This window comes from Nyctereutes procyonoides, unplaced genomic scaffold (genome assembly GCF_905146905.1).
Source record: "Nyctereutes procyonoides isolate TBG_1078 unplaced genomic scaffold, NYPRO_anot_genome, whole genome shotgun sequence".
In the NCBI taxonomy this organism is placed as follows: domain Eukaryota; kingdom Metazoa; phylum Chordata; class Mammalia; order Carnivora; family Canidae; genus Nyctereutes; species Nyctereutes procyonoides.
In genome coordinates, this window is record NW_026575042.1 from 12,915,455 (window position 1) to 12,934,640 (window position 19,186).

Sequence of the window (19,186 nt, forward strand, 5' to 3'; positions counted from 1 at the left end):
GGTGGGGGTGGAGAGGCGAGGAGAGAAGTAGGAGGCCACTGCCGGGTAAACTCCACCCTTCCAAGGGGACCCTGGGCACAGATCCAGTTTAATCGCCTTATGATGGATCTTGAAACCCTCGCTCTCTCCCTCTACCACTTATCAGTGTCAAAAGAAAAATAAACACACTGAGCCAGTCAGATCGTGTTTGAATAGCATCCGAGCAGATGTCCTCTGAGATCGCTCAGCTGTGAAAGTTATCATTATCCACTGTGCATTTAAATCTGCTTTAAACTATTCTGGAGCTAAAAATACCATGATTTTCAGAAGACAGACGTGCTTAAGCCCTTCCCCATTTCCTGGGTTATGGCACTGCTCAGAGGCAATCACTTGCCCTGAGGTGCTGTCTTTGCAATTCTGAACCGGGGCGGGGTGGATGGGACTTCATTCCTTCCACTTCTAGCCTCTCATGGAAAGAATGTAAAAGTGGAAAAGCAGCCCACGCTACCTGCAGGTTACATAAACACTCTCACTGCCCAGGACGCAGACTTCCAGTGAAAGCCTGGCAATGGTCACTGCTGTATGGGCAACACTCCCTCTGATTCTGCCAGAGGCCAGCTCCTGGTGCTCTAGGCCTAAGGGAGAACTCTGATTGCAGAGGGCACCATGTACAGCTTGCAGATTGGGCTCCACATAAGGCAGCCTGGCTGAGGTTCAAGGAGGGCTGAGGTCAAGCTCACAATTAGCCCACCAGGCTGGGCACCCCAATGAGAAGGCCTTAGATTCAGCAGTGATATCCAGCAGAAGGTCCTGCAATGATCTAAATGTTTTCTTTTGTTTTAAGATTTTATTTATTTATTCATGAGAGATACAGAGAGGCAGAGACACAGGCAGATGGAGAAGCAGGCTCCATGCAGGGAGCCTGATGTGGAACTCAATCCCAGGACCCCGAGATCATGACCTGAGCGGAAGGCAGATGCTCAACCACTGAGCCACCCAGGTGCCCCATGATCTAAATGTTTTATATCTGCTCATGCAACAGAGTCGTCACTGGCCACCTGAGACTCACTTAAGACTTATGTGGCAACTGTCTTTGAATGGGGTTACTGTGACTCTGAAACTGAACTGTTAATTTTTTTATTTAGTTTTGATTAATTCGAATGTCAATGCAAATAGCCACAGGGCTGTCAGGATCCAGCAGTGGCCCTGGCTAGCCATGAGGCATGAGGCTGTGTATCACAGCTTGGTTTATCTCAGTCCCTGGAAGGAACTTACATGCCCTGACATCAGGGTGCTTAACCTCACTATAGAACAGCCCTACAAGGGAATGTCATGTGGCTGTGCCACCGATAATGGGTTTATCCCCCAATCTACTTTCTTCCAGAGTCATAGAGTCCCTGACTTTCATGTAAGTATATAGCTAACTAAGGGAGGGAAAAAAACTATTTCCCAATGTCCCTTGCAGCTAGGTATAGTCACACCATTAAGTACTGCCCACTGAGATGAAGCCAAATTATTACAATGTGACTTCCCAGAATGTGCCTTAAAGGACAGCCACCACATGCCCTTTATTCTTTCTTTTTTTTCCCACCCTATTGCCTGGGAGGCAGATGTGACCATTGGAACTCTGGTCATCATTTTATTTTTATTTATTTATTTTTTTTTGGTCATCATTTTAGAACACGACAAGGACCTTGCAAGCAAGGAATGAGCCTGGCTCCCTGAGAATTCTGTGGTATGAAGCTATCACATGGATTCAGGATTTGTACATAAGAAGGAAATTAGCTTCTACTGTGTCCAGCCACTATTATTTTGGGTCTCTGTTAATGAAACCTAATCCTGATAAAGCATCTGTTAAAAATAACATAAGTTTGAGCTGTACAGTTATGATTTTTGTGCTTTTCTATAAGTGCCACTTAAAATTTACATTAAAACAAAGATACACCCTCAGTGAAAGAAGCCACACGTAGAAGAGTAGATACTGTACAACTGCATTATGAAAGTTCTAGAAAATACAAACTGTAATGTACAAAAGCAGATCAGTGGCTGCCTGGCTGGGGTAAGGAGTGAAAAGGACATGAAGAATAGCTTGGGGATCATGGAAATGTTCTATATTATGGTGGTGATTTTCAGGGCACATGTACACAACTTTTAAAACCCACTATATTAGGTACTTTAAATGGATGCAGGTCATATACATGAATTATGCCTAAATAAAGATATTTATTTTTTATTTTATTTTTAAAAAGATTTTATTTATTTATTCATGATAGACACACAGAGAGAGGCAGGGACATAAGCAGAGAGAGAAGCAGGCTCCCTGTGGGGAGCCCAATGAGGAACTTGATCTCAGGACCCTGGGATCACGACCTGAGCCAAAGGCAGGCACTCAGCCACTAAGCCACCCATGTGCCCAATAAAGTTGATATTTTAAAAAGATATTCCTGGGCAGCCCAGGTGGCTCAGCGGTTTAACGCCACCTTCAGCCCAGGGTGTGATCCTGGAGACCGGGGATTGAGTCCCACGTCGGGCTCCCTGCATGGAGCCTGCTTCTCCCTCTGCCTGTGTCTCTGCGTCTCTCATGAATAAATAAATAAAATCTTAAAAAAAATAAAAAAGATATTCCCAGGGTGCCTGAATGGCTCAGTCAGTTGAGCATCATCTGTCTTCAGTTCCAGTCGTGATAAAAGGGCCCTGAGATCCAGCCCCACGTCAGGCTCCCTGCTCAGTGGGAAGCCTGCTTCTCCCTCTCTTCCCCACTCATGCTCTCTCTTGCTATCTGTGTGTCTCTCTCTCAAGTAAATAAAATTTTTTAAAAAATCAAAAATAAAAAGATATTCCCTTACTGGAGATTAATACAGGTTAGAAGTAAAGGACATTCTTTTTTTTTTTTAAGATTTTATTTATTAATTTGTGAGAGACACACACAGAGAGAGGCAGAAACACAGGCAGAGGGAGAAGCAGGCCCCATGCAGGGAGTCCAACGTGGGACTCGATCATGGGACTAGAGGATCAGGCCCTGGGCTGAAGGCGGCGCTAAACCACTGAGCCACTTGGGCTGCCTAGTAAAGGACATTATAAAGGCAGTAAAACTGCACTGCTACAAAATGATTTTGCATAAAACCTTAAATTTTCTTTTTGGTTTTATTCTTGTAACGAGCTGTTCTTTCTTTCTTTCTTTTTTTTTTTTGGTAACTTAAATGCCCTCATGTTTTGGAATACATTCAAAAAAGAATGTACATTTCTTTGCTAGAATGAAAATTACTAAAGACTGTTAATTTAATGTGAAAGAATAAAACATGTCAAACTACTTGAACAGTAAGATCCAGTTTTTGTTTTTAAAAGGGCCATATATATATATATATATATATATATATATATATATGTACCCTCACTAAAAGGATTGGAAGGTATACGAAAACCATCAACAATGGTTTTATCAGGATTTAGGAATTATCGGTGACTTTTACTTTCTTTACATCTTTTTGTTGGGTGAAACACAATGATTGTGCACTATTTTTATAATCAGAAAAAAACAAAAAAAACCCCTATTAATTATGTAATAAAAGAAACGCACGTCCATTTGTCCTTGCTTTGGCAGCCTCTGACAAGGGAGAGGTTCATCTTAGTCAACAGGACCAAATCAGAAAAATCAGGCTGTACATGGTAACCAAAGAACACCAGACTAAGATTCTTGGAACCCATGTTCATACTTCAACTGTGCCAATATTTGCTACATTTGAGTGATTTGATCTCTTTGGATCTCTGTCTCCTTATCTGTATGATGGAACAGTTAGACTCAGTTACTGCCAAAAGAGCCTGTTTCTCGGTTTTCAAAAATCCCAGCTCTGATGCAAGGCAAAAATCCCAGCTCTGATGCAAGCTGGCAGGAATGATGGTAACTGATCCTGTTTCAAAGACAGCCAGAGGAAGGACGATAAATGTTCCTCAACCCCCATCAGTCTCTGCCCCCCAGGAACCACCCTCTGTCCTGGTAGCAGGCACAGATCCACTTACAGGCTTCCTGCCAACAAAAATGAAGAGCAAGTCTAAGTTCAGACACAAGACCAGCATGAGGTCCCATTAGTAGAAGCTTTTCCAGAACCCTCCATCCAGAAGCTTTCTTCTCCCTCAAGCACCCTTTGTTCTGGGCAGGATCTCACAGTTTCTCCACCCACCACCAGAAATATCCAGTCACTTAAAAACTGCTTTGGAACAACACAGACGGGTGCTGAGCAATTAGGCGTTCATGATGCTCCTGCTGTCAAGTGGTCATTAGTTTAATGAAGGACTATTAAAAACACATAAAAATCTCAACCAAAAAAATAAACAAAGCACAGCCAAAGCCAGTGCCTAAACTGTGTAACAGGGCCTGCCCATAATGTGAAGAATGCCCCACACAAACATTCAGAAATAGAGGTGTGTGCTCTCCAGGAGCCCCAGTCTTTCACTGGCTTTCATTCTTAAAAATCCTCATGGTCCAGGAACATGTGACCACACAAACACACACGATACTATTCTACAAAGTGGATGTAAATTCTGATGAGAGAAAAAAAACACTGTATCTACAATTTAGAGAAAGAGCAGGGAAGGCATTCTTTGGATTCCTGTCTTTTCAGCTAGCTTTCAATCTTTGCAATTTTTACCTGACAAAGCCTAAGCAAATGCCAGATTGCGTGACTTCCTTCCTGAGGTGCTCAAATTCCTGAAAAGTGGCTTTTGCTACAAAAGAAATGACTCAAAAGTGACTCAAAGGGGGGTATTCATTCACACTGAAGCTTTTTTTTTTTTTGAGAAGGCAGCTCAAGCAGCTGATCCTAGTGGGAGAAGGATGCGAAAGTGCAGCCCAGCTCCCAAACTGGCTGTCTCCCAGGAGTCAGGCTAGAGAGGGACCCGCCACCAAGACTTCCACAGGCAGAGTGGAACAGGTCAGGAGCCCGCGTGGAAACTCTTCCCTTTACCCTTCCCAGCCACTAGCCAATAGAAGCTGCTTCTTTAATTGGACCACTTCCCTTTATGGACAAAGCTAAAACTATTCTTAGAAAGGCCTTTGGCAGCAACAGACTATTTTTCTTTTAAAAAGAACAATCAACCAAGCCATGAAACCAAACGAGTGGCATAATTCAGAGGGAGTTAGTCCCCTTCCCTACTCAAGATGATATGTAAGAGAAATATATGAATTCATAGGGGGAAAAAAAGAATGCTTTGCTCCCCTGTAAAACTCTACCTGAAATCAAGGTATTCTCCATGCTTTTTAAAATATTACAGCTGCCAATTTCCCAAAGAGCAAAACACCACACTTTCCCCCCTCCACCCCGCCCCCAGATTTACAAATAAAAGTGAAGCAGAATGGAAGAGGAACTCCAGCCACTCAGGACAGGCTAGGAGAAAGCAGGAAGTGATCCACAAGGCTCTCGATTCACTATTTTTCTCTGAAGGACAAACACAGAACACAGAGCCCAGTCATCAGGATTAGATTCGATAATGCGGACAGTGGCAGGCATGGTGAGCTCCTTCCTTGAGCAGAAATAACAAGGCTGACTTTACCTTAAGAGCACCACAAAGTTCAACAGTGTCTGCGTCATCGACCACGGTAATTCGAAAATTTGGAGTCTGCAGAAGTTCTTTGAAGAGAAGGCCATTCTCCATTATTTTGCTGCCTATTGACAGATTAGAGAAAAGGGAATTAGTAAAAATGCCTAATCTTAATTTCCACATCTAACAGTTTAAAATGTTTTTCGGATTACAATAAGTAATGCATATTCATCATAGAAAATGTCGAAAATTCAGAGGAGTGGAAATAGGAAATAAAAATATTCTGTAATTCTAACCACAGACTATCGTTAACAATTTGGCACACATCTCTTAATCTACTGAAATATGAATATACATAGTTTTTCTCAGACTTGGGAGCACAATACATATATATATTCCCCCACTTTGTGGCATGAATAATTTTCAATGACATTTTCTTTTTTTTTTTTTAAACAGAAATGAATTTTTATTTTATTTTTTTTAATTTTGATTTATCTATGATAGTCACAGAGAGAGAGAGAGAGAGAGGCAGAGACACAGGCAAAGGGAGAAGCAGGCTCCATGCACCAGGAGCCCGATGTGGGACTCGATCCCCAGTCTCCAGGATCGCGACCTGGGCCAAAGGCAGGCGCCAAACCGCTGCGCCACCCAGGGATCCCCTCAATGACATTTTCGACATAATTTTAAATAGCTGCTTGGTGTTTTACTGGGGACATGTATTCTCTTTCATCTAAGTATTTTTCTATGTTTAATACCTAAAACTGTTGCAACTCCTGCTACCTTTAACACTTATGAATTCACCTTCCATGTTTACATCTGTAACAGATTTCAGGTTCAAAATCACCCACTCTGTCCTTTCCATGGGAAGAGAGTACATTCCTTTCCATTAATGTTAGGCTTGACCACGAGTGCTTGGGCTCAGTTCAAAGTACATGGGGCATACCTCCCCACCCCTTAACTTTGGGCTGCTCAGTCATTTGATTTGCTTTGGTCAATAGGACATTAGCAGACGGGGCGCAGGTGATGTTTCCAGTCCACTCATACCGAAGTAGGGCTGGTTTCCTTGTACCTCTGCCTTCAGTGTGAGAAGAACATTCCCTAGCTAGCCCATTGGGCCCAGCAGGAAGATGAGAGACACATGGAGTGGAGCCACCCAGCCTCACGGCCCCCAGCTAAGAGCAGCCCACCACCAGGCGACACACAGGTGTTAGCTGTGCTCATTTTGTCTGCCGCTGAGATTCTGTGATCGATATTTAGAATCTATGGCAATGGAGAACCGATACAAACAACCACTTCTTTTCTTTCTTTTTTTACAATCACTTATTTTCATTGACTGATCAGTGCAAGATGGAAATGCATTCAAAGAGTACTTGTTTCTGGGCAGCCCCAGTTGGCTTAGCAGTTTAGCGCCACCTTCAGCCTGGGGCATGATCCTGGAGACCCCGGATGGATCGAGTCCCATGTCGGGCTCCCTGCATGGATCCTGCTTCTCCCTCTGCCTGTGTCTCTGCCTCTCTCTGTCTCTCATAAATAAATAAAATCTTAAAAAAAAAAATACTTGTTTCTGCCACTGCTACACCATGTCTCCTGGACAGCACCTAGAATGGGATGAATGCTGTGTTTTTATTTTTCCTTGTTTTATTTAGGTACTTGGTATTAAAACTAAAACACAAAACTTTACACATAAAGCCTGGTGTGAAATCTGCTCTGATTGGTGAGGGTGTAGGGTGGAACTAGGCCTGGAAATCAGATGATAAACCCGGTCCTGGCTCCCAAGTCACTGTTGCCACAAAGAGATGGCAGAGAGCTGACTGGGGGTCTGGCTGCCTCTAGGTCCTGAAGCTTGTTCCCACACGTGTCACTACAATCACCTGGGGATCTTTAATTACACCCACGCCTGGGCGCAAACCAATTAAATCAGTCTCCACGGTGAGCAGACAGGCATCAGTAACTTTTGAAGCTGCCCAGATGACTCCTGCAGACAAGTTTGCAAACCTCTGATTTCACCTCCTCCAGATTCAGGCACTCTCAGGACTGTTGGAGGGTTAAATAAGAAGCAGATGTGAAGACAGCCAATTAGCACACACGGAGGTCCTATAGAATAATGATGGGGAGGGACGGCTGGGTGGCTCAGTGATTGAGCGTCTGCCTTTAGCTCAGGTCATGACCCCAGGGTCCTGGGATCGAGTCCAGCATCGGGCTCCCTGCAAGGAGCCTGCTTCTCCCTCTGCCTATGTGTCTGCCTCTCTCTCTGTGTCTCTCATGAATAATACCTTTCAAAAAAAAAAAAAAAGAATAACAATGGGGAGAGCCGACATATGCTTATGACTGACTTTGGACATCTACAGACAGGCGACCCGGAGAGGTTTACCCACTTGCCCAGAGTCACAGGGGCTCGTAGGAGACCGAGCCCAATTCTAACCCAGGTGCTCTGGCTCCAAGGCCCATGTTCTGACTCTATGCTACGCTTCCTCGGGGCGGGGAGGGGGCAAACCCAAATAAACATCACAGAGTTGTCTTCTTTCAATGAAGAAAAAAGATGATTGTCAACAATTATTATGCCCATAAGTAATATAATGTCAAAATAACCCAGGGGAGAGTGGACGATGCATGATGGATACATGGGGTTCATGACCCTGTTCTACCTCTCCTTTTGTTTGAAGAAATTGTCCATAATAAAATGTTTAAAATCAGGGCACCTAGGTGGCTCCATGGTTGAGCATCTGCCTTTGGCTAAAGGTGTCATCCTAGGATCAAGTCCCGCATCGGGCTCCACATGAGGAGCCTGCTTCTCCCTCTGCCTATGTCTCTGCCCCCCCCCCTCTGTGTCTCTCTTTTTTTTTTCTCTGTGCCTCTCATGAATAAATAAATAACATCTTTAAAAAAAAAAGTTTAAAATCTCTACATCCAATACTTAGAAACACATTCTCTATTCTACAAGCATTGCTATTATCTATTATTTACTTGAATTCTCCAAATATTAGAACTGTGTCTGTTTGAGCAAACTGTCCTCTTCCTTTTTTAAACAGTGCATCAGACCATGTGGGTGATTCTGTGCAACACTGTTGCATCACCTGGGTTGGGTAAACTAGCCCCCAGCCTCCACATTATGACATCATTACGGTCTTTCTCCTGTGTCCTTCACCGCGGGCCACCGCTCAGTGCCTACAACACGAAGAACTGTGAACCCCACAGACTAGCCCCTTGCTCAAGTCACTGTAATCCAGCTCTGCAGCTAGAAACGAGCTGTTGCTGTGGGTAATCGGACAGACAAAACAGGCAGGAAGAAGAGGGCTGGCTCTCCATCTGCCACTGATTCGGGTGGGGTCTGTTGGGTCCTCTGTGGTTGCAAATTATACACTGTCCCTCAGAGGGGTGGGCTTGATTAATGTCATCTCATTTTTTCCCATATGTACCTTAAAAAAATTATGTTAAGTCACAGGTAGGAAAGCACTAACTATGATTATCAGTCGTAAGTAGTGATGAGGCAAGCAGGGACCCAGACCATCTGGTCCAGAGCAGGTAATGCCCAACAGCCGTGGGGAAGGGCTGCCCCAAACTGAATATAAAACTGAGACAGGAAAGTCTCCCTTCTGTTTCATGCCAGGTTTTAGAAATAATCAACCTATGTAATAGGACACTTTTGAGACCCTCCTTTTGGTGTGTGATTCCATATTTGTGTGTGTACTTGGAAGCTCCAAAAGGAGCTTACGTATCCTTGACACTTTGCAGATGCTGGACACATAATGGGCTTTGAAAATTTTTTCTGAGGTGACAGTGAAAATCTCCAGTTCTTGAAGAATGAAGAGTTCTCGAGAATGAAGGGAACTCTCACCACAAGGGGGCACCACAGTTCACCATGCTGGGGAGAATTTTTACAAGATACTGAAAAACAAGGCTATTTTTTTCTTCTTCCTCTGCGGAAGATTCAAGTAAGCTAAAACTCCTGAATCTACCATAATTAAGAAAAAGTTGGTCGCTAATGTCATCAAGAATCAGAAATTAGGATTAACCACAGTGCAATTATCAAATGCAAGAAATTTAATGTTGGTACAATTATCTAACATCCAACTCACATTCCAATCTCACCAATGAGTACAATGCTGTCTTTCATGGCAATCTTCCCTCCCACAATCCGGGATCCCACCGCATTTTGCAGGCACTCTCTGGAGTTGTCTTTAATCGGGGACACTCTAACGTTTCATTGTCTTTCATGACATTGGCACTTTTGAAGAGTGCAAGCCAGGTGTTTTAACATAGCTTTTACTTCGGGCTTGTCATTTCCTCATGGTTTAATTCAGGTTATATAAGACAATTTAGAAAATATCATCTTTGTACTTTATCTTCCAATGTTTTACTTAATTCAGGTCTCTTGCCAACTGTGATCCAATCCACAGAGAAGGCAGTGGACCCACTGGATAAACAGAAGCCAGAGAGAAAGAGACAGAATTTCTGTGCATCTATCTTTATAAAACAAAAGAGCCTAATGTACCCAACTAGAAGCTTTCCTACAATGAACAGGGCTGAGAGGTACATAAAAATTCTAGCCAAAATCTATAGGTAGACACAGGTTTCAATCAAGGATTGGAGATAGTATCTCAGCCTTACTAAATGAGTAGGGCAACCAGCCAATTTCCAACTGATTGCCAATTTATTATTGGCAAGTAGGATGCAGTTGGAACAACTAATTAATTTTTTAAAATAGAAGTAATTATATAATTTCACAGGCTACATTAAAATCACAGATGGATAAAAGAATTAACTGTGAAGAATATAACCCATATAGACTAGTATACATATAATTTTTTTTTTTCTTTTTCCTAGAAGGATACTTAGAAACTGCTAACAGGGATTCCCTTTGGGAAGATGAAGGCAAATTACAACTTTTTTTTTTTTTTAATGGATACTATTGTTATTGTGGAGGAACACCATGTTTTCAGTCTGGAGAACAGATGTAAAAATACAATGTTTTTCTTTTTCATATAACAATTCCTGGGCAGCCTGGGTGGCTCAGCGGTTTAGAGCCGCCTTCAGCCCAGGGCATAATCCTGGAGACCCAGGATGGAGTCCCGCATCAGCCTCCCTGCATGGAGCCTGCTTCTCCCTCTGCCTGTGTCTCTGCCTCTCTCTATCTCTGTGTCTCTCATGAATAAATAAAATATTAAAAAAAGAAAGATTCTTTTTTTTTTAAGAGAAAGATTCTTTTAAAAAAAATCCTGTGACAAGAACAGATTGCCTTTTCCCTTATTTCTTACTGTTCAAAATGTTGGCATAGAAAATAAGTCACATAAGAAGTTTAATGCTTCTTGCGATAAATGTGAGGTGCTGGCCATTTGGTAATTGAGGGTGGAGGATGTTTGCACAACAGACCCATCCTTGGCTACTTCATACTGCGTCAGACTGTATTTGGCTAAAATTGACTAATCTCATGATTTTAGATAAATGGCTCCAATCTGCTAAACAATTTGTCGAATTAATGAGATCAGCCCGCAAAGTTCATGGTTTCTTCCAGTAAGGCAGTGTTAGGTAGAGAACAGATTCATGACTATTCCCCTCTGCCCGTGTGATCTTGTGTAACTCATTTTTCATCTGTAAAGCAGGGAATGGTCTGAATGACACCAGAGGTTCCTTCCTTGCTCTGCTAGCCTGTGATTTTCTGGAGTTCCATGGATATGTTTGTGAATGGAACTAGTCCCCTTCCATGAAGGGGGGCTCCAGAGGAGGGCACAGAGATTAGATAAGCCTTTATCTTCATAGGAATGATCCCAAGTCGCTGGCGAGTTAGGAACCAACTAAAAAGGACACTATTATATGGTATTGAAAGAGCATGAGCTTGGAGTCAGTCCCGTTCCAAATCTTGCGTCTACTGATGACCAGCTGTATAATCTTGGGAAAGTCACTATGACTCCCTGAATCTCCATTTTCTTAGTAGACCCTATAAGAAGTTCTGTGGATATATTTTTTTAACTTTTTAAAAAGTTTTTAATTCCAGTGAATTAACATACAGTCAGGATTATTTAGTTTCAGGTATACAATATAGTGATTCAGCACTTCCAAACAACACTCAGTACTCATCATCAGTGCCCTCCTTAATCCCCACCACCTATTTACCCATCCCCCCACCGACCTCCCCCTCTGGTAACCAGCAGCTTGTTGTCTATAGTAAGAGTCTGTTTTTTGATCTCTCTTATTTTTCCCTTTGCTTGTTTTTTGTTTCTTAAATTCCACATGACTGAAATCATGTGGTATTTATTCCTCTACTTGACTTATTTTACTTAGCATTACATTCTCTAGTTTCCTCCACATTTTTGAAAATGCTAAGATTTTGCTCTTTTTTATGGCTAAGATTCCATTGTACACATATACCACATCTTCTTTATCCATTCATCCATCACTGGATAGTTGGGCTGCTTCCACATCTTGCCTATTGTAAACAATGCCGCCATAAACATAGGGGTGCATGTATCCCTTTGAATTAGTTTTCTTATATTTGGGGGGTAAATACCCAGTAGTGTGATTGCTGGATTGTAAGGTAGTTCTATTTTTAACTTTTTAAAAGATTTTATTTATTTGTTTTAGAGAGAGAGCAGGAAGGGAGCAGAGGGAGTAAAGAATCTCAAGCAGACCCCACCAGCTCAGCATGGAGCCAGATGTGGGGTTCAATCTCAGAACCCTGAGATCATAACCTGAGCCAAAACCAAAAGACACTTAATGAACTGAGCCACCCAGGTGTCTCCTATTTTTAACTTTTTGAGGAACCTCCCTCTTGTTTTCTGCAGTGGCTGCACCAGTTTGCATTCCCACTTGTTGTTTCTTGTGGTTTTGATTTTAGCCATTCTGACAGGTGTGAGGTGATAGCTCATTACAGTTTTGATTTGCATTTCCCCAATGAAAGTAATAACTGAGTATCTTTTCATGGGTCTGTTGGCCATCTGGATGTCTTCTTTGGAAAAATGTCTGTTCAAATCTTCTCAATTTTTTCAATTGGATTATTTGGTTTTTGGATGTGGAGTTCTATAAGCTCTTTATATATTTTGGATACAAACCCTTTATCTGATATGTTATTTGCAAATATCCCCTCCCATTCTGGTTGCCTTTTTAATTGTTTCCCTCACTATGCAGAAGCTTTTTGTTTTGATGTAGTTCCAATAATTTTTCCTTTTGTTTCCCTTGCCTCAGAATACATATCTAGAAAGAAGTTGTTATGGCCAATGTCACAGAAGTTATTGCCTGTACTCTCTTCTAAAGGATTTTTATGATTTTAGGTCTCACATATAGAGGTCTTTAGTCCATTTCAATTTATTTTTGTGTATGGTGTAAGAAAGCGGTCCAGTTTCATTCTTTTGCATATTGCTCACAAGTTTACCTAAAATTGTTTGTTGAAGAGAATATCTTTTTCCCATTGGATATTCTTTCCTGATTTGTCAAAGATTAATTGACTATATAATTGTGGGTTTATTTCAGGACTTTCTATTCTGTTCCATTGATCTACATGTCTATTTTGTATTAATACCATACTGTTTTATTCCTGCTTTGTAATATAACTTGAAGTCCAGAATTAAAATTCATCCAGCTTTGCTTTTCTTTTTCAAGATAGTTTTAGCTATTCAGGATCTTTTGAGGTTCAATACAAATTTTAGGATACTTTGTTATACTTCTATAAAAAATGTTGGTATTTGGATAGGGATTCCATTAAATATGTAGATTGCTTTGAGCAGTACAGACATTTTAACAATATTTGTTCTTCCAGTCCACGAGCATGGAATGTTTTTCCATTTATTATTATTTTTAGAGCAATTATAAATGGAATTGCTTTTATAATTTCTCGATTTCCTTATTGTTGGTGTATAGAAATCCAACAGATTTCAAATCTTCTCATTTTTTCAATTGGATTATTTGGTTTTTGTATCCTACAACTTTACTGAATTCATTTACCAGTTCTAGCAGTTTTTTTGGTGGAGTCTTCTGTGTAATCTCTATGTAGTATCATGTCATCTTGCAAATAGTGAAAAGTTTTACTTCTCCCTTTTTGATTTGATGCCTTTTATTTCTTTTTTGTCTGACTGCTATGGTTGGACTTCCAGATTGTGTTGCATAACAATTCCAGTGGTGGAAGCAGACATCCTTGTCTTGCTCACGATCAAAAACTCAGTTTTTCCCCATTGAGGATGATATTAGCTGTAGGTTTTTCACAAATGGCTTTTATTATATTGAGGTACATTCCCTCTAAAGCTACTCTGTTGAGGGTTTTTATCATGCATGGATGTTGTACTTGGTCAAATGCTTTTTCTGCATCTATTGAAATGAGCATATGGTTCTTATCCTTCCTCTTATTGATGCGATATTATGTTGATTGATTTGCAAATATTGAACAGCCCTTGCAACTCAGGAATAAATCCCACCTGATTGTGGTGAATAATTTGTTTAATGTATTGTTGAATTTGGTTTGCTAGCATCTTATTGAGAATTTTTGCATCTATGTTCATCAGGGATACTTGGCCTGTAGTTCTCTTTTTAAATGGTATCTTTATCTGGTTTTGGTATCAGGGTAATACTAGCCTTATAGAATGAATTTGGAAGTTTTCCTTCCTTTTCTATTTCTTGGAATAGGTTGAGAAGATTAGGTTTTAACTCTTCTTTAAATGTTCGATAGGATTCACCTGTGAAATCATCTGGTTCTGGACCTTTGTTCATTGGAAGTTATTTACTGACTTTATTTCTTTGCTGATTATTGCTCAAGTTTTCTACTTATTCTTGTTTCAATTTTCATAGTTTATACGTTTCTAGGAATTTTTACATTTCTTCCAGGTTGCTGGCATATAGTTTTTCATAATATTCTCTTCTAATTCTATTTCTGTGCTGTTGGTTATTATTTGTCTTCTCTCATTTGTAAATTTATTTGTCTCTTTTGTACTTTTTCTCGGTAAGTCTGGCTAGAAGTTATCAATTTTATTGATTTTTTTTTTCAAAGCAACGGCTCCTGGTTTCATTGATCCGTGCTATTGGTTTTTTAGTTTCTATATCATTTATTTCTGCTCTAATCTTTATTATTCCCTTCCTTTTGCTGGCTTTAGGTTTTGCTGGTTGTTCTTTTTCTAGCTCCTTTAGGTATAAAGTTAGATTGTTTGAGATTTTTCTTGCTTCTTGAGGTGGGCCAGTATTGCTATATATTTCCCTCTTAGAATCACTTTTGCTGCATCCTAAAGGTTTTGCACTGTTGTGTTTTCATTTCATTTGTTTCCATATGTTTTTTAATTTCTTCCTTGATTTCCTGGTTGACCCATTCATTTTTTAGTAGCATGTTATTTAACCTCTATGTAGTTGTGGTCTTTCCAGATTTTTTTCTTGTGGTTGACTTCTAGTTTCACAGCACTGTTGTCAGAAAAGGTACATGCTGTGATTTTGATCTTCTTGTATTTGCTGAGGCCTGTTTTGTGGGCTAATAATACATGATCTATTCTGGAGAACATTCCATGTGTATTTTGCTGTTTTAGGATGAAATGTTCTGAATATATCTGTTAAATACATATATTCCTGTGTTTCATTCAAATCCATTGTTTCCTTGTTGATTTTCCATTTAGATTATCTGTCCACTGATATGAGTGGGAGTGTTAAAGTCCCCCTACTATTATTGTATTACTGTCAATTAGTTCCTTTATGTTTGTTACTGTTTTATATATTTGGGGGCATAAATATTTATAGTTGTCCTTATCTTCTTGTTGGATTTGTTCCCTTTATGATTATATAGCATCCTCTTTGTCTCCTGTTACAGTCTGTTTTAAAGTCTGTTTTGTTCTGGGATGCCTGGATGGCTCAGTGGTTGAGTGTCTGCCTTCAGCCGAGGGCGTGATCCTGGAGTCCCAGGATCAAGTCCCACATCAGGCTCCCTGCATGGAGCCTGCTTCTCTCTCTGCCTGTGTCTCTGCCTCTCTCTCTGTGTGTCTCTCATGAATAAATAAATAAAATCTTTAAAAAAAAATAGTTTATTTTGTCCGATACAAGTATTGCTAATCCAGCTTTTTTTTTTTTGACATTCATTTGCAGGATACATGGTTCTCCAATCCTTCACTTTCAATCTGCAAGTGTCTTTAAGTCTAAAATGAGTCTCTTGTAGGTAGCATATAGATGGCTCTTGTTTTTTTATCCATTCTGACACCCTATGACTTTTGATTAGAGCATTTAGTCCATTTACATTCAAAGTAATTATTGATAGATATGTATTTATTGCCATTTTATTACTTGTTTAGTGGTTGTTTTTGAAGATTTTCTCTCATTTATTGTCTTTCTCTCACGTTTTGCTGATTTTCCCTACTGATATATTTGGATTTCTTTCTCTTTATTCTTTGCATATTTTTTAGTGGGTTTTGATATATGGTTACCATCTGGTTTATACATGGCCTCATTTGCACACAGCAGTCTATATTAAGTTGGTGGTTGTTTAAGTTTGAACATATTCTTTCCTCTTCTCCTCCCTAAGTTTTAGGTGTGTTGTTATACTTTAAAACTTTTCATGAGTTCCTGGACTGATTTTTTACAGAAATATTCATTTTTACTGCTTTTTTGTTTCCTACCTTTATACTGTCACTTTTGGTCTCTCTTTTCTACTCAAAGAGTCTCCTTCAATATTTCTTGCAGGGCTGGCTTAGTGGTCATGAACTCCTTTAGTTTTTGTTTGTCTGGGAAACTATTTCTCCTTTTGAGTGACAGCCTTGCTGGATAGAGTTTTCTTGGCTACAGATTTTTCCCACTCAGCACTTTGAATATATCATGCCACTCCCTTCTGTTGAAAAATCTCCTGCTTGCCTTATGGGTTTTCCTTAGTAAGTTATTGATTTCTTTTATCTTGCTGCTTTTAAGATTTTTAAAATCACCATATTTTGCAAATTTAATTATGTCTTGGTGTGGGTCTGCTTGTTGATTTTTTTAAGATTTATTTATTTATTTTAGAGAGAGAGAAAGAGAGAGAGGAGAGTGGACGATGAAAGGGGCAGATGCATCGAAAGATGAATGGATAAAGAAGATGTGGTTTATGTATACAATGGAATATTACTCAGCCATTAGAAACAACAAATACCCACCATTTGCTTCAACGTGGATGGAACTGGAGGGTATTATGCTGAGTGAAGTAAGTCAATCGGAGAAGGACAAACAGTGTATGTTCTCACTCATTTGGGGAATATGAATAATAGTGAAGGGGAATATAAGGGGAGGGAGAAGAAATGTGTGGGAGATATCAGAAAGGGACACAGAACATAAAGACTTCTAACTCTGGGAAATGAACTAGGGGTGGTGGAAGGGGAGGAGGGCGGGGGGTGGGGGTGAATGGGTGACGGGCACGGAGGGGGACACTTGACGGGATGAGCACTGGGTGTTATTCTGTATGTTGGTAAATTGAACACCAATAAAAATTAATTTATAAAAAAAAAAAAAAAAGAAAGGGGCAGATGGAAAAGGAGACAGAGAATCTTAAGCAGACTTCACATTGAGTGCACAGCCAGATGTGGGGCTCAATCTGATGACCCTGAGGTCACATAACCTAAGCCGAAACCAAGAGTTGGATACTTAACCAACTGTGGCACCTAGGCACCCCCGCTTTTGTTGATTTGGGTAGGAATTCTCAGTGCCTCCTGGATCTGGATAGGCTTATTTCCCCAGAGTATGGAAGTTTTCAGCTATTTTTTGTTTAATTTTCTTCCCCCTTTTCTCTCTGTTCTAAGACTCCTGTAATATGATATTATTACATTTGATGGAGTCACTGAGTTCCCTAAGTCAATTCCCATTTTGCATAATTCTTTTCTCTCTCTTTTGTTCAGCTTGAATATTTTCCATTATTCTGTCTTCCAAGTCACTCATTTGTTCCGATGCTTCTTCCATCCTGCTGCTCATTCCATCAAGCACATTTCTCATTTCATTTACTGGGCCTTTTATCTCTGCTATGTTATTCCTTATCACTGCATGGAGGGTCTTGCTCGTGTCTTTCATTCTTCACAAGCCCAGTAAGTATCCTTATGATGAATTTTTTAGATTCTCTATCAGGCAAGTTACTTGTATCTATTTTGCTTAGGTCTCTGGCCATGGTCTTGTCCTGTTCTTTCACTTTCATTTAATTCTTCTGCCTCCTCATTGTCTGCCACTCTGTGTCTGTTTCTGTGCGTGAATAAAGTCAGCTATGTCATCTTCTCCTGAATGTAATGGCTTTATGAAGAGGAGGTCCTGCAGTGCATGTCTCCTGTTCACCAGAACCTGGCACTTCAGGAGAGCATCCTCTGTTGACATGTCTGACATGTCTGAGTCACTTTTCCTTTCAGTGCAGTTGTCTTCACTGATTCTCTGCCTGTTGTGGCCTGTGCTCACTCTCTGTGGTGTTAGTGAGACCCAGGCAGGCCAGCTCTAAGGGGATGGTACCCACTGAGGAACTTGGGAACAGGGTGATGTTGTTAGCAATATTTATGTTGGGCCTCTAGTCCTAGGCCGGATCCCCCAAAGTGCCACTGTGGCTGGGAGCTGCACATGGGGTGGCTGGGAGTGTAAAGCTGGGCACAATGTGGGATGATGGCTGGGTGTAGCTGGGCTCAGTACATAATGGTGGCTGGGGGCATGTGGCCTGATGTGGTGGCTGGGCATGGTGTGAGACAGTGGCTGGGGGCATAGAGCTGGGTGTGATTTGATGGCTGGGTAGTGTGGGAAGTGGCAGCTATACAATCAGTGTCTGGGCAGGGCATGCACACAGCTTTAATCAAATGTGCCCTGAGCCCTGGGCATAGGCTGTAAGTGTCTGTGCAGCCTTGCTTTTCACAAGTGGCTCTGTGTTCATGTTCGGGGTTGGGGGCAGAAAATAGTACCTGTTGATTCCCTCATTTTCAGAGAAGTCCTTCACATGCTTCACAATCAATATGATCAGATCTGTTTCCCTTTTGCCCCCAGTATTGTGTAAATGGCTGTTTTTATGTTGCCTCTCTGCTCAGGCTGCTGTCTCCTTAAGAGCAGTGACCCAGGGGCACCTGTTGAGCTCAGTGGTTGAGTGTCTGCCTTCGACTCAGGGCATGATCCCAGAGTCCTGGGATGGAGTCCTGCATCGGGCTCCCTGCCGGGAGCCTGCTTCTCCCTCTGCCTATGTCTCTGCCTCTCTCTGTCTCTCATGAATAAATAAATAAAATCTGTAAAATAAATAAATAAATAAGAGCAGCAACCCAGCCATCACTTGTCCTCTAGGCTCACCCAGTGCTGAGTTAGCTGATCTCCAAAGTTCCAGGTTCCAAGTCCCTCTTGTTTTACAAACTCACAAAATTCAGCCCCTCTGGTTCTTAAAGCCAAATGTTATGGGGACTAGTGTTCCCATGTAAGGTCCCTGGTGCAAGGGCTCAAGGGTTTGAGGGCTTGTTTCTCTGTCATCTCCATATACACAGCACCCTCCTACCTACAGGCAGCCTCCCTCCACCTTTCTGACCTTCCTAACCTTTCAGATGCTGCTGCTTCTCTTTATTTAGCTGTGGAGTATTCTGTCCATCTTTGGATCACTCTCTAGTTTGTTGACTTGGATGTGACTGATACCTAATTGTAAATATGGGATGGCATGAGCTCGGGATCCTCCTGCTCCACCATCCTCCCAAGCTCCAGAAATTACAATCTTAGTTCTAATTTCACATTTTCTCATACTGTTTGAATCTTCTTA

The 19,186-nt window shown here is 41.1% G+C and overlaps 1 protein-coding gene across 1 annotated transcript in view; it reads right to left on the reverse strand.

The window, feature by feature from the left end:
- The window catches only part of GPD1L (glycerol-3-phosphate dehydrogenase 1 like), a 61,876-nt gene that overhangs the window by 13,509 nt on the left and 29,181 nt on the right, over positions 1 to 19,186 (reverse strand). Inside the window, exon 5 of the mRNA XM_055321596.1 lies at positions 5,527 to 5,639. Within this exon, the coding sequence (XP_055177571.1) occupies positions 5,527 to 5,639 (113 nt within the window). The remainder of the gene's footprint in view (positions 1 to 5,526; positions 5,640 to 19,186) is intronic.